Source organism: Strigops habroptila, chromosome 2 (genome assembly GCF_004027225.2).
Source record: "Strigops habroptila isolate Jane chromosome 2, bStrHab1.2.pri, whole genome shotgun sequence".
Taxonomy (NCBI): Eukaryota; Metazoa; Chordata; class Aves; order Psittaciformes; family Psittacidae; genus Strigops; species Strigops habroptila.
The window spans coordinates 57,683,370-57,699,670 of NC_044278.2; the positions used below are offsets into that span (position 1 = coordinate 57,683,370).

At 40.4% G+C, this 16,301-nt stretch overlaps 1 protein-coding gene across 6 annotated transcripts in view; it reads right to left on the reverse strand.

The window, feature by feature from the left end:
* AFF3 (AF4/FMR2 family member 3) overlaps nucleotides 1-16,301 on the reverse strand; it is a 330,156-nt gene that overhangs the window by 96,746 nt on the left and 217,109 nt on the right. For all 6 annotated transcript variants that reach the window (XR_003989977.1, XR_003989976.1, XM_030475872.1 and 3 more), the window contains one exon: nucleotides 1,548-1,599. Coding sequence is in view for 4 of the 6 variants with exons in the window: in XM_030475872.1 (XP_030331732.1) it covers nucleotides 1,548-1,599 (52 nt within the window). In the remaining 2 variants the exon portion in view is untranslated. The remainder of the gene's footprint in view (nucleotides 1-1,547; nucleotides 1,600-16,301) is intronic.

Genomic DNA, 16,301 nt, shown 5'->3' on the forward strand with positions numbered 1-16,301 from the left:
CTAATGTTATTTTCTCTCTCACATGATAAACATTTTCACACGTCCTTTTCTACTTGCTATGAAGCAAACCTGAATTTCAGCTCTCAGGCTCTGCCAGACTGTTTCACACTCACACCTATCTCCTTTCCTACCTGAAGGACAAGCCATCTCTCCTGATCACTGCTTCCTCCCTCTTGGTGTCCTATTGGTATTCTTCAGACATCCCTTCTGTCCCTCACTTTAGTTTGCCCTACGCTGTCTATGCACTGTATTTTAAACTGTCTAGACAAGCAGGAAGAGTAATTAAACGTGAAGCATTTCATGATGAAATACATTAAACAAAAAGAAATTGTATAAATATGAAAATAATTGAATTTATGTCCTGAATCTTCTTAACACCAAGAAGCTTTGCTCAAAATAGATGAAATAATGGTTTAGTATAAATATTAAAAGGTTTTGATTTACCTGTTGTTTGGAATATATTGTAAAATAGAGATTTCTAATAACAAGAGTTAAAGAAAACCCTGGAAGAGCTTCATGCCTACATACCTAGAATTATTTGTCTAAAATCCTGAATTTCACAAGTCTAGATAGCTCCAGTTACCCCTCACTGAAATAATCATATTTGAAACCCATGTTATATCCAGGTCTGGATCCATCTATGAGATGCAACCAGGGGCAGTACTTCCCTCATGCGTTCCATTGAAGGCATGGGACGTGCATTTTATTGCAAGAGGAAGGGAAGAGGCTCCTGCCCTCTCATCCCTAACCCAGTCATCAGTGACAGTATTGTGAGGAGAGAGCATGGCATAACCCCGCTTGGAAATGAGGCACTTGGCTGGCCACTGGAAAGTCAAGATCCAGCTCTATTCTAGTGAGCACTTACTATTTAAAAAAAAAAACCTTGGGAGACACCTTCCCCTAGCAACAAAACCCAGATCTCTCAACACACGGAGTACTTTGGCTGACATATCTGTTCCCAGTCAAGTAGTTTGATGTCCCTAAAACCCAGACAAGTGCCATAATTGCTGTGTTATGGAGGCAACCAAATGCACAGCTAAGCCTTTCTCTCAGCTGTCCTCAGCTTTCTCAGCACACATGGGCCACACAGAGACAGGACCGAAAATGCTCAGGGGAGAGGTGAGGGCTGGGGGAGTGCTGGCGAGGCTCTAGGCAGGTAAGGGAAAAGTAGCCCAGCTGCTAATCCCAGGGGCCAGCTCATGACTGTAAAGTTTGGCCTGAACCCTTAATCCAGAATTCCTGATTCTCCCTTCCTTGGCTGCTCTTTAAAACAAAACAAAATCAAATCAGAAGGCAGCTGATACAAAAACCTTCTGGGTCACATCAAGGTAATAAATCAAGAGCACTGCAGACTGTTGCCCACCAATCCAGCAGTTAGCACACATGGGCTGGCTCCGAGCAGCAACATCTGTTACTCCAGTTACAGTACTGCCATGTATTTTGATAACCTTTATGTATGTTTTGAAAAGCATTAGCAAAATATTTGCAGTAGCTCAGTTTCCACATGAAACATGGTACAAGTGACATGTTAGTTGAGTGGTTCTTACCTGGTCACTCTCTTCTTCATCGCTGCTTAACTTGAGGTCATCTTCTAGCATTCTGGAAAGCAAGCAGTAGAATAGATTATAATTTACCAGAATGTTTTAGATCTGATGTTTTCCTCTGAGCTACTGTAAACATTTAATAATTGAAAGAAAAAGAAAATATATTTTATCCCAGTAATTCTGTAGCTGTGATACTTTATAATTTTTTTCTTATCCAGTTGCTATCAAACAACTTCTTAATTCATTTCCTACTATTACTGCCCAAGGGAAAATGTTTACTAGAGTAATAATGGATTTTGCAACGATTCTTGTTATTACAATCACTGAAAAACAATTTTTATATGCTAAAAATAATATTTTTGATGCTGACAGGTCAGTAGTCTCTCTGAAAGGAAAATTTTGCTCCTTTTGGCTTTGAGCTTACAAAACAGAAGTAGATATTTACGCTGGCAGTACTGCAGCACAAAAGAAGATTCAGTGATGTTTCCCAAAGGCCATTTTTACTTTATTGCATGTTTGATGTAAAATTGACATTGACTGAAACAATTAAAGCTAAAATACATTGTCTCAGTGCACAAAAGTATCCACAAGGATTTCACTGTCACATAAACGTAGAAAATAAGGCATCTTTCCTAATGGGGATTTCACCCTCCCTTCCCATATCCTTTCCTCAACTTGCTTAAACTGGCTTACAAAAAAGAGGAGTTTGTTTTTACCTCCAAGCATTTTTTTTTACAAGCTAGGGTTAAGTAACCAGCAGTTAAAGGAGTTGAAGAGGTGGAAAGATTTCCCCCAGAGCTTAAAAGGTCTTCAAGAATGGCACCTATTTTTAAAAAATGCCTCTGGAGTAATAATAATAATAATTCAGAAAGTTGCTAATTTTTCTTGCATTGTGGGAAAAGAGAATCTGTAATTTCATCTTGACTCCAGCAGAAAGCTTGGTGAGCAATTCAAACATACCCTATGACGTGGGTGGTCCCTGGAGTGTAAATATCTCAGGAAGACATATGTAGTAATTTCAAACCACCTCCTTGTACTTGTGCCTAGATCTTCCAAGAGCACGCCTGAAAAGCATGACACTTACATGGGCTACGTGGTGTGCTGTGTCTTAAAAGAGCACAGATCCTAACCACCCTCTCCTCAGCTCCTCACTATATACACAGTGCCTGCCTGTTGCTGCCATCACAGCTGCTTCCCTGTTTCCCCACAGCACCTTTTGGGGAATGTAGGTGTGTAGGAACAAGATTCAAGGTCAGAGCAGAAACTCCCACCAGTTCATCTCTTAAGGACTCTTGTCTTGCTATTACCCCACATTTCCTTCTACTTGTGCCAAGATTTTTCCTCTGTAAAACCAACATATCGCATTGCAATGCAGACACCTCAAATATATAAGACACCCATTGAGTTAGAGGGACTTAACAATCTCACAGCAAGACTTGCTTGTATTTTATCTGGAAATATGTCCACAGGCAGGAAAAAGCTTGCTCTGTCATCTCCCAAGTCAGCAAAAACTCAGTGGCAGTATCAATGCAGCCACCAGCCAACCTAACAAGCCCTGCTGAGAAGTGAGCAAATGGGACAGGTATGAATGACACAGGATATCTTCCTAGGAGCTAAAATATGTCAAAGCAGCAAAGCTTCCTGTAAATACTGCAAGATCCACATTGGCTTTGGATCCCAGGGAGCCAAACAATCTTACAATTGCTCATTTTTTCAGTTTGGTCTATTTAGGGCATCCCTGAGAAAATAGTACTTGAAAATAGAACGCTCAGATCTGGAACTGGCCAATATGTGATTAAATGTGACAAAATCTGCACTGATTGTGATTTAACCAGAGAGAGATGGTCTATCAACCTCTTCTTGCTTGTATGTTTTAGCCTGTCATTATTTTTCCTGTCTGTTTCTCATTTCAGAACCACTGCTCTCCAACAAAAGCATTGCTTGCCTGGGGCTCATGGCCCCTTTTGGAACTACTGTCACAGTACAAACTATCTCCTAATGCTGGGGATAGGAAAAAACAGGTCATCATAAAATGCTTGCTTGTTTTTTTCTCCCCTGATTAGGATCTGGCCTGCTCGATCCATGTATTTGTCATAAGGATCAGGCATCAGGTTAAGACAACTTGCCAATGTAGAGGTCTACCTTGTAAAGTCAGGACCTGGGCAGACATAGCCTCCATGCCTAAAAGTCTTCACTGCTTTCATTGTCAGCTGAGGCCCCCAGTCCTAACCTACAAAGCTACAGCCAGAGCAGGACACACTGTCTCTGGACTAGGAGGGTCATTGGCCACCAGGCAGTTCTCACAGCCCAGGCTGAAGCATGGCCTGTGTGAGAAGGAGGTATTTGTGTTATAGGGACTCCAGTTTTCGGTAAGCTAGATCAGTTTTGAGTCTGGATGCTTTTGAGGAATGCTTCTCCTCAATGACTCATTTCCACCATCACAACGATGACTAAAGGAAGAAGTCCATAACTAGACCAGCAGACCCCACTTGAAGACAGGCAGAAGAGAATAAAAATACTTTAAGCCAATGAGAGGCATTACATTAATTTGTAATTTATCTGAAAAGCACTTTGGCACAGATCCAGCACAGAAGGAGCTTTGGTACACCCTACATTAGCAGAGAACTTCAGGTCATGTTTAAATCAACCCATGTTCAGGATGGAATTTCTTTACATATTCTGGCAAACTAGTAGAAGGATGAACAGACAAACACATATATAAGGTCATGTGCAAATGCAGCCTTTTCAACACAGCCTATCTATAGCTATTTTCTGTAACACATTTTTCAGAATACACGAAATTGAGGCCAGTTAGTGGCATCGTTCATGGGCTTTAGGATTTTTTGGAATGGACTTGGCTTTGATGTGCTTGGGCAATGTTAAAAAGATAAGTAAATATAACTTTGTAAACAAAAGCTAGAAAAATGAAATGGTACTTGAAGCATTTCTGAAAAGCACACACCACCACTTAAGGGCTTCTGCACTTGCAAAGAGCATATGCAGTCAGGAAGTCACTTTGCAGAACCTAAGTACACATTTTTAGTGAAATCTCCGTGAGGTCACAGAGGCAGTGAGGGGTGGGATGCTCTGGTGGGAGTGCTCACTGCACTCTAATTAATGCATTTGTTCCTTTCTCTGCAAAGAACGTGACAGGTAGAGGTAAAATGAAAGGAAATGAGGATGCGTTTGGGATATTGAGAAATGCCTCAGCAAGCCAGCTGGTTTCTTTCTCCAGTAACCAATTAAGGGGTTGCAGCCTGGGGTGCTAGGCCACTCAATTACAGTGGGAAAGGAAGGGGATGAGGGATTACTTACAGCAAGTCTTCTAGAGGGCATCAATGTCCAACATCTGCCAATCTCAACGTGGCTGCATGTTCAAATCTCCTACATAGCTCATCAGAAAGCCTGACCTGTTTTATCTGGGGGCTGCTCACTGCATTGGTTCAGTAGGCTACCGAGGTGGGGTGACCATATGGGGAACTGCAGAGGTACCATCCTCACCCCAGCATGTCACAGGGCCAGGAAACGCTCCTGGTCAAAAGTACCCAGGATTTGGGAAGGGAGGCCATCGCAGGCTTCCCAGGAACTACCTTGCTCAAAGGGAATGGTCAGGACCTGCAGCTTCACTGTTTTGTCTGTCTGTCTTTTTTCCTGATCTGTTGCTGCTGAAAAGTCATGTCCCAAGCAAAGATTATGTTCAGCACCAACTAGAGTCCAGGGGGTAGCAGGAAGACATCTAGTTTCCCCTCTGGGAAGTAACATCAAAGTAAAATCAACTTTCAAGTATGAGGGTAGAGCCAGGGCCCAGGTCAACGATTTTGGGGTTTCAAAGAGTTGCAGGAGAAGGAGGTAAGGAATTGTGGATGGTGCCATGTCTAGGGGATATAGTCTTCAACAGCCAGTTGGGAATCAACTTTTAATATCTGGAGCCAGTCTGAGACCCTTCCAGCTTGGCCCTACTTAGGAGGGTATCTATTTTCTTCCAGGATGAAGACACAGACCCACCAGGAATTATCCTTCACAGCTGCTGGTGCACATGAAAGAAGCAGCAGACATAACACCTTGCTTTTTACCTTAGCCTCTGATACATTTCACATTCCTTGGTCTAATGAATTCTATCTTCCTTTCCCCTCCCCCAGCCAACACCCCCTGAAAATTACTTATGGAGGCATAAAACTCTCAAAAAATGCCTCTGTGGTTTTGTTTTGTGATTAGAGAGATTCTCTTTTGGCAAATAAATCAAATGACAAGAGAAGAGGCCCTGAAGATTTTCAAGAGAGGTTATGAAAATAAGGGAGAAACCCCTTCTTGCATCCCTCTGGTGGTCTAAGCTACCATACGAGATACGGTCTTCATGATAATTTTGATAATTATAACAAAAAAATTCGAAATGGGAAAGAAAAAAATATTGATAATAATTAAATCATTAACACTAATGCTTTAGGAGAGAATATGGCAATGGTTTGCAAGCCCGGGGCGCAAATATATGTATGTTGCAATTGTCATTTAAATAAATTCAGAAGTCACCATCTTTGCAGTTTGTGAAAGATCTCATGAATGTGTTAATCTGATCAAGTATATTGTTCTGTTTTAATGCTAGGCAGCATCTCAGTCAGAATACTATGTTTATTATGGATTTTTGTGATTTCTGCTCGTTATGTAGGAAAGAAACTTCACTAGTGGAAAAATACTTTGATTCTAGTTGAAGAGGAACCCCACAAAGCAAAGAGTTGTGAGGAAATATGAAAATCAGATAACTAAGTGCTCATTCGAGTTTATGCCACCGCAATCATAGAATCATAGAATCATAAAATCATAGAATAGTTAGGGTTGGAAAGGACTTTAAGATCATCTGGTTCCAACCCCCTGCCAAGGGCAGGGACACCTCGCACTAAACCACGTCACCCAAGGCTCTGTCCAACCTGGTCTTGAACACTGCCAGGGATGAAGCATTCACAACTTCCTTAGGCAACCCTTTCCAGTGTTTCATCACCCTCACAGTAAAGAAATTCTTCCTTATATCTAATCTAAACTTCCCCTGTTTAAGTTTGAACACTTTACCCCTTGTCCTATCACTACAGTCCCTAATGAAGAGCAGCACCCATATAAGCAGGCCCCCTTCAGATACTGGAAGGCTGCTCTGAGGTCTCCACGCAGCCTTCTCTTCTCCAGGCTGAACAGCCCCAACTCTCTCAGCTTGTCTTCATACGGGAGGTGCTCCAGCCCTCTTATCATCCTCGTGGCCTCCTCTGGACTTGCTCCAACAGCTCCATGTCCTTTTTATGTTGAGGACACCAGAACTGTACACAATACTCCAAGTGAGGTCTCACGAGAGCAGAGTAGAGGGGCAGGATCACCCCCTTTGACCCTTCTTTTGGTGCAGCCCAGCCTGGCCTGGTTTTTGTGAATGAGACTGGTTTTGGAAAACCATCTTATTTTTTAATGGACAATATCGACATTTTATTTTCCTTCCCATTAATGCGTAGTGACCTTTCAAGAACTGGACATTAGTTTCAATATTACCAGAAGCCCAGAAAGAAAATAGATATTATTCTAAGTAGCAGTATGCTAGAAGGTTCTCATACTGTCTCCAGATGTTTCAAGTCACAACTGATGTGCTGATTTAGGAGAAGAAAAGTATTGCTTCATGTTGTAGAAAACCAAAACAAAACCTTCCTGGAGGCACAACACTGTGCAAGACCTTTAACTCTTGTTCCCAGCAAAATGAGAGAGAATGCCAGGTGGGAATCTGCTGTTCCTATCCAGACTGTGCCCTTATGTTACTGGGATTATTTCAGCCAGGAGTGCTCACGTACATAATATGACTGAAGCGCCAATAAGACAAATGTACCTTTGGTTTCTGGCTGTCTTTGGTTGCTTTCTAAAAGAGAAACGCAAAGGAAAATCTGCCTGCTAAGAAGTACGAAGAATTCATAAGAAACAGATGAACACGTTTCCTTCCTCAAAAAAAAGAAAAAAGGGAAACTAATGTTGTTGTTATTGCCTTGGTTACGTGCACATAACAGATGGCCAGTTATGTTTGCTGCTTACCTACAGCCAAAACAGGTATTTCAAATAGCTTTGTTTACTAATCCTAAATATGGGAGTAGCTGTTTTATACAGTAGTAATTTTTAATTAATTAGATTCTGATTGCTAAAATTATTTTTCACTTTAGTGCTATAACTGATGCAAATGCTTCACTTTAAAAAGCTCATGCATTTATATTATCTGAAAAGTGTAGTATTTATTTGTGTTTTATACGAAATAAAGTCAAAAGCTTATGGATTGAGGTAAACAACTAGATCAAGAGGATATTTTATAAATGCTGTAATAGAGCTTTCAGCAGGCTTGTAAGACCTCTGCAAGCACTGCTTGCAGCATCTAGAATTCACTTTGAATATACAATGTTTAAGTTGTAAAACTCCCTCCAAAAAGAGTTTGTGCAAATTTCTCTACAAAGAAACATGTAGGAAAACAGAATTATATAGAATACCATCAAATCTAATTAAAAACAGAGGGAGAAGGCCAGTAAAACCAGACTGGTGAAATATTAATGTACTTAATGCTGGAATGAAGCATATATATCAATGTGAGATTTAATTCCAGAGTATAGAATTTAAATGCCTGAAAAATGGACTCAGTCTATAGAAATAGAATTAGCAATTCAATTAAAAATAGATGCTCTGAAGGAAAAGTTTTCTATCCTTGGCTTGAATCCATCTAGGCTGGTCTACATGGCTCTCCAAAACCATTTAAACTGGCTAAATGCTCTGCTAAATTCCCGTTACACTGGCGGTCTCATTAGAAACGCAAGGCAGTCCTCTCAGAGTGATACAGCCATCACTCTCTCCTACGAGCAGAAGTTGAAATAAGGTTTCCTCTGCAGCAGCTGCCCTGGTGAGTGACTGTGTTTGCCCTGGTGATGTTTCTCCCCTTTAAAGAAAGGGAGAACAAACACAATTGAATCATACCCTGAATTTTCTCACTCCTTGGCACGGTGGCAAGAAAGTGCCTCACAGTCCACAGCGTCTCCCGAGAATGATGTTTGGACAGAAGGACCCAGACTATCTGCTTAAAAATGGGAAAAATTCTTCAGAAAATCAGGGAAATGAACCCATGTAAGCTCACTTCTTGTGCAAAGAAGCCACCTAAAAATGCATGCACTGTCACCCTCAGAGAGAGGGAAGGGTGATGAGTGACATAGTGGCAGCTCACACCTTAAGCACCCGCCTAAGTAGTCCAATCACTCTGAGGACTTAACAAAGTTTCATGGCTAATCGTGCTCTGTGTTACAGGAGGAAACACATTTGGGGAATAAAAGTTTTGAATATGCCACTCACAATTTTCCAATGCATTTCTTGCCTCTCTGCCCCTGCTCCCCCCAGGCTCTCGGGGTGTGATTAGCACTTGTTTATTTACTGATGCTCTCCCCCCAATTTCCTAGGAACTGATGATGCTGCCACCTACAAAATATTAATTTCAAATGTGAAATGAAATGAGTGCATGAACTGCACTATCACCTTGAGTGTCAGCCGTTGTGGCAGAAATCTTGAGGAATTTAATATGCCTGAGAGAGGACTGCTACTGCCAAGTCTCCCCTCTGAAGGTGCAGCATCTGATTTTGTATTCGGTGATGATTTCCTTACAAATAGCCTCTTTCTGCCTAATTTCCAGCATTACAAGCATCTGTCCTCGTGCTGGAGTCATCATCCCACACATTTGTATTCTCACGCTCCCTTGCAGATGACTGCAATCATCTGTATAACACTGACCGTTCATTTAGCAACATTCATACCCACGTCTGTGGTGGTTTATATCCCTATCTTGCTGGTTGGGCAAGGAAAATGAGATTGTTTAGGCTAGAGGTTCTCAAACTTTGCTATACCAACATGAAAAGTGTTTTGTATATCCATCTCTCCAGCCTCTTCAGAGTTGCAGCTTCCCAGGGTAGAGTCCCCACTTTAAAATGGAGTCAGGAGGACATTCCTCGTTCTGGGATATACAACTGTGTGTTGGTTTCTTTCAAGTCTCCTTGTTTAAGTGAGGCTGGATTATTAAATCATTCGGACTACTTGATAACCCTCTCCATCCTCACTGTTTCTTTTGCTGATATCCTCTACAAAGTTTTACCATCGGTTAATATAATTTCCTACCACATCCTAGCTGCCAGCTCCTCACAGAATGAAATCAGCTTTGGTTAAATAAAAACTTACATTTGTTTCCTTGAAAGTAAATCATAAATAACAAAATAACTATGTTCTTATCCTTAAGTTCCTTAGTGGTATTAAGGGAACCCTGTTTGAGCTCCCCCCAAACTTTGTGTGCAGTACGAGGTGGCAGGCAACCAGTCTTTAAAATTTAAGCTTTCTTTCTTGATCTTTTGGTGTGTTGCACAGCATTAGCTGTCTCCCAGCATTTAGCCCACATTTTAAGGTACACCACAAATGACCCTCAGATTTTGCTAACCAGTGGTCTTCATGGCTATATGGTAGCATGGAAGATTTGAGTTTTATGGATACTTGTATCTCGGGTAGCTGATTTTAAATATTTTATTGTCTCTAGACATGGTTCAGCTTCCTGCCGGCCTACTAGACACCCTACTTTTTCTAATATAAAAAAATATTTATTGATTCTAATATTATTAATGGCTTTAATATTTCCAGCTAATAAGGGACTATTGCTAGAATTTCTTTATTATTGTTCTTTATATACCTTAAGAAAACCCTTGTTCTCACTGTCCTTGAACCTTCCCCTGGTATACTTTATTCTTTTTATCCATCTTCAGTATTTTATAATTTCTCTTTTAGATTGATTATCTTCCCTTTCATATTGCATGTATTTTATATTTCATCTCTATTGTACAGATTGCTTTCTCATTTCTAATTGCTTCTTTTACTTCACCACTGAAGCTGAGCTAGCTTTCAGCAAAGTTTGGTTTTTCCTTGATTGTGGAAATGTGGCCTTTTGCTAACCTAGCAAGCTCTGCTTAAAAAATTCCAAACTTCCTTATTTCTTGGTTTTTCTACCCCATCAATTTCTGGCCAACAATTTCTTTCACTTTGGGACACCAGCCTTTCCTTATTGCGACTGTCCTTTATTTGTCTAGCTTGGACAAATAAAATCATGATCTAGCGTCCAGGGAACAATGTGCTTCCCATCCAGTGAGCAATTTATTCAGCAGGGTGAGTATGTCTGGTGAAATGTCCTCAGTGCTAGAAAGGTGCCACAAAGACCATCCACAACCTTCATCTCAATTTCATGGCTGACTACGCTGGGCCTCTGGTGATACCTTTAAAACTAAGACCTCTGGTATCCACCTGATGAATTTGCCTTTATTTTACAGATTGGTGCTGACGGAGCTGCTCCATGCCCTCCTGTAACTGGACTTGATATTTAATGATATTCTGGCTCTGGGATAAAGAAAAAGATGATTGTATATCCCCAGTGGAAGTTTTTTATGTCAATAAAGGCTAGAGGAGGGGACGAACATGCCTATTCGGTGCCTCCCAATGTCACATGGCTGACAGGCAGATACAGAGAGGCTACTGCAGAGTATATATGTATGGGATTGAGCTGCAGGAGGGCAACATATGGGAACTATACCTCCCCCTCTCCCAAGCTCCAGCCAGTAGAAGAATGGCTGTGAAAGATACACCAGGACCCCCAAAGTTTTCAGCATTTCCTTTTAAATACTTTTCCTAGCCATTTCCTGGAAAGCCCCTATATGTGTTTTACTCAGTCCTGCCTGCAATACTTATAGCTTCATTTAGTTTTAATATAGTTATAAATGGGCTGTAGCGGCCTGCTTCTTTTAATAACTAAGTAAATGAAACCCTGTCTGTAATAATAAATGAACCATCCATCTGGGAGGCCTCCAGTAAAAAATTCAACAGGTATTTATTGCTCCTTTATGTAAACAGTACTCTGGACAATACAAGTGATTATACTCTCTGTCAGCCCTGTCAGGAAGGAGACAGTATAGTTTTGGATGAGGTTCCATAGCTTGCACACTGAATTTACAAGTTTATTTGACTAGATGGTGAAAAAATGATGAAAACAAGCAAACAAACAGACAAGAACCCAGTTGGCTACTGTGAAAGGGAGTATACCATTTCATTTAAAGATATGGGCTGCGAGGATAAAACAGCAAATTGACACGTCCATGGTGCAACAGACTCCTCACAACCCCAGATGCTTGACAGCCTAAACCCTAAACAAAACCAGCCCTGCCTTGCAGAAGTGGAAGGAGTTTCAGTGTAAAATCAACACTTTCAGGAGACTTTAAAATATATTGTGCGCTCATAGGTTCTCATGATACAGAAGAGCAGAGAACCCATGACCAGGACACAAGGGGTGGCAAACCACCCTATCCATCCCTAGGGGGTCATCCCTTTCACTCACAGACACTGTTGCTCACACACTGGAAAGGGCAATAGCACGACACTTTTTCAGTAATGAAATTTTAATTAAAGAAAATCTCATTGCCAAAATCATCTTCATACCATTATGATGTTCGGCTCCTAATTACATGCCATTACATTCTGCTATTGTTGAAATAATACAATGTCAGAATATATTGTCACATAATTAATTCAGTGTGTGGCAAGAGGCAGAAAAGAAAAAGGAAATAAGGGGCAGAAAGACCTGAAAGCTCATGTACGGCCAGGCTGATGCTGAGGAGTGAGATGTAGAGTTCGGTGCATTAAATATGTAGGGGATGCTGTGATTTTTGTCAAAATTTCTAGCCCTCAAATTTCTGCAGGAACAGGCTTAAACCTCTCCCATGAGCAGGTTTCTCAGTGCCTTTCATTTGCAGGAAAGCTAGGCATAGGGAAAAACACATTTTCTTTTCCCTTATGAAGCAGACTACAAAAGGAAACCAAAGCTCTCGGCCAAAATGCCAGGCAGCATTCTGCCCCATTGGGCAAATGGACTGCTGCTTATTATGGAGAACTGTACCTCACATGCTAGTCTCCAAGAAAGGGGCAGTGCTGCTCCCAAAGGGGCTAGCTCCATGGCTACCTCCACTTTTACTAAGCTCACCATCCTAACAAACTTATTAGGAGATGGTGCATTAGTGATAGTATTCTCTCTGCTTTTGGTGTGATCCAAAGATGCTGAAAGGGCATAAGAAAACCCCACATGGCAGACATCTCTGAATTGATAGCAGACCCACCAAAATACAGGAGAAGTTGTCAGGTTTTCCTGTGAATGGGCTGAGGAAGGGAGGGGCTGCTCAGGCAGTGCTATGGCTCAGGTCAGAGGTGCTGTAGGGACAGCAGAGCTGGAGGTAATCTGCTGGCACGTGGAGCAAGCATGTGGCCATGGACTTCACTGCTGGGGGGAGGAAAACGTGTGTAATCTGCAGTGGTCAGATAATTCCTTCGCTTCACGTGGAGCTGCACTGAAGGGACAGTTGCTCATGGAGGATCCCATTAATTCAAATTGCATTATGCAGCTCCGGCCAAGGTGTGTGCTTGACTTGTCTGTGGGCTTCCTGGCACAGACCCTCAACTGCCCTGGGGTCTGATGGTAGTAAGCACTGCTTGTTTTCCTTCGAGATAACCCTTTCTAGGAGTCAAAATGGGAAATTCCTCTTCCTTAGAAATAATCTCCTTTGGACATTGCAACAGCTGAAGCAATCAACTGAGGGCTGCCCTTTCAGAGAGGGGAAAGGCTTTACTCCCAGCATTCAGATCCTGCGTGTGCTGTGCAGAAATACACTGCCTGGACTGCAATATATATCTATGTATTAAAACAAAAGAAAAACAAACAAACAAAAAATAATGCATTTTTTCTTGAAAGACATTTTTTGGACAAAATTATGAAGTTAGCTCTCAAACAGTAAACCACACTGTATCTCCTTTCTAATGTCTCTTTTTAAATATACACGAGGGAACAACTCTCATAACTCACTCGACATACACTATCTTATGAGTTATAGGTCAGCCTTCTACGCACGGAGTGTGTGTTGTGCTTCTACACACCATTATGAATTTTCCATTCCTCATCATTCATATTGTGTCAGAATATCTATTACAAACCCCTGTTTGCAAGAAGGGCTTCTATTTTCGCCTTTCACTTTATCACTGCTCTTAAATTTTCTTCTGGACACAAGCTTGGCATGCCGGCAGTACCATGCTGGCAGTTTCTGAGAAAAAGTCGTATTCAAAAATCGTATGTCAGAGCTGTAATGTCACTTGCAAAGAAATATCCTTTTTTAACTAATAGGAGTAGTGTATAAAAATGAATTAGACACAATTGTATTCTGATTGCCAAATTCTACCACCCAGTTGCTAACTACCACAACCACCTTGTAAAAAATAATCATTTGGAAGTTTAAATGATGTCTGATAATGCTATCTGCCATCCTAAATCTTTGGAAATGTTGAATCATCTTGAGAAAAATGTCGACAATCATTTTTCACAAAGGCTCGAGTGTGGACAAGGCTCTAACTAGAGTCTTGTGTGAGGGATTTAGAGCTGAGTGGAATTTTCTAATAGTTCAGCCATCAAGAACAGTGTGAGGACTGGCCAAAATGCTTACCAATTGCTGGACTTTGAGATTTGCTTTTCCCTAAATAACTAAAAATGTTTAATTTCTATGTAAAATGAGTAAGTTCAACATTTATGAAATGCTGTGCTTTCATTTTCTTCTTTCAAAAACATTATTTTGAAATATGTTTTTATCTAGTGCTGTACCAAGGCTTCCCAAGCACATTCTGGAGTGAGGTAACCTTAATGAAACAATTAACCCTGAATGTATTTTTTTTCATTTCACTGAGAAAATGAACACAACATTTCTTTTATGGTTTTAGTTGACCCATATGATTATTTATACTGTCAAAAAAAAAAAAAAAAAAAATTATCAATTACCCATGCTGATTCAGAAGTTAATTCAATTCAGTTTGTAAAGTAAAGTACTGAAACTAGCCTTGGTTTGAGTTTCACGTGCATCCACAAAACATACTGTCTTACTTCATTTTCCCACTCATTGGCTGTTAATTTAAGCTTTCTGTGATTTTTTTTTTCTGTCATCAGCTGTCAGACTGCCATTCAAAAATTCTATACCACAGTGGTGTTGTGACCAAGTGTTGATATGAACCAAGCATGCGGGAAATGGATTCTCAGATTTTTACATGACTGAAATTTAAGGAGTTACCTTCCCCCCCCCCCCCAAATAATATTAGAATTAAGACCACCACTTGCTCACATCTGAGATTGATAGAACTGCTTGGTTGGTTTGTATGTTTGGAATTTACAATTATCTGATACTGAGTTCCCAGGAACTGAATTCTACGTAGTCTCCTAAGGATCTACCTATGGACTCCATCTGTGAAAAAAATGGTATCATTTAACTTGTTATTACTTGATGTCAGATCAAATCTAATCAAAACAGTCCTTATTCATTATTTCAGAAGTACTTTTGTGTATGGAAATCAAACGTGCAGGACTTAATATTGACAGAACTGTGGGTAATTATCTGATATTTAAGTAAGAATAAACCCTACAGATAATAACATGTTAATTTAGTACAACTGCAAATAATTCGCAAGCAAATATTGTGCATATATTATGCAATATGCATTAATAAAGATATGTACGAGGGGTGACATGTGACTTCTAAAGAATAAAATTTAGTAGTAACAATGTTAATGGTCAAAAGCGGATCTCCTAAACTAAATGTATTGGGTTAGCTTCATCATCAGTGTCACTCTAGTAAAACCAGTTTTACCAGCAATCAATCAATTTAGTCCACTATATTACTTTCAAGGCAAATGATTTTTTACTGATAAGAGAAAATACTTCAGATTTACATGGTTTGTCAGGCACTTACATATTTTTAGTGCACTGAAGACAGCAGTGATGGCTGATGAAAATACTGAATAAAATAGGCTAAATATAGGAGACTGACAGTAAAGACCTTTAAAATATGTAAATAACTTTTCAGAAGTTCTATAAACCTTTAGACTATCTCCAGAAGTCTTTATTAGTCTAAAGAAATCATGCTGCATTTTTCAGTGTACCTCTATCCTCACAGTAATAGCAGAAAAGTTTTTACCATTCCAAAGATGCAGCAAACAGTCCTCACTGCATATTTGTTTAAATGTCTCATGCTTGAAGTTTATATGCTATTTAAAGCAGTGCCAGGGAAGAATGAGGAGTGAACAAAAGGTGTCCCAGAATTTTCTTGTCGATACTTTCTCCTACTGTTCCTTCTAGCTGAACACCAAAGCACAAGGATCATTAACTAGTATGAAATAAGACCCATTCTATCAAGACAGGTACCAATTTCTTAATGGGCTGTGTTGTGTCACACTATTTTCTAGTGAGAGATGTAGGTACATTTCCCAACACCCTATGAGGTCAAAAGTAAACAAACTCATGATTATCCTCATTCAGTTGGTAAGAGGAAACCAAGGCAAAAAGATTGACTGTTTTTTTTCCAAAGCCACCCTGTTTAATCAGATCCAGAACTGGGGAAGGAAACTCCAGGTGCTGGCTGGGAACACATCAGCATTGCCTCAGACATACCTATGACCCAACATCTTATGCTCTTCAGCCTCTGCTTTGCCTTTGGAGCCTGTGCTAAGAGGAAATTTTAAGAAAGAAGGCCAAAGACAAGGTGGGAAAGTGAAGAGGTGCCAAAACAGTATCTTTCTATGTACAACAATATCTCTTCTATCAGAGCACAGCAGAGCTACCGGAGCAGAATATGTCAACATTTAAGAGTCTGTAATTCTTTGGCAAATACA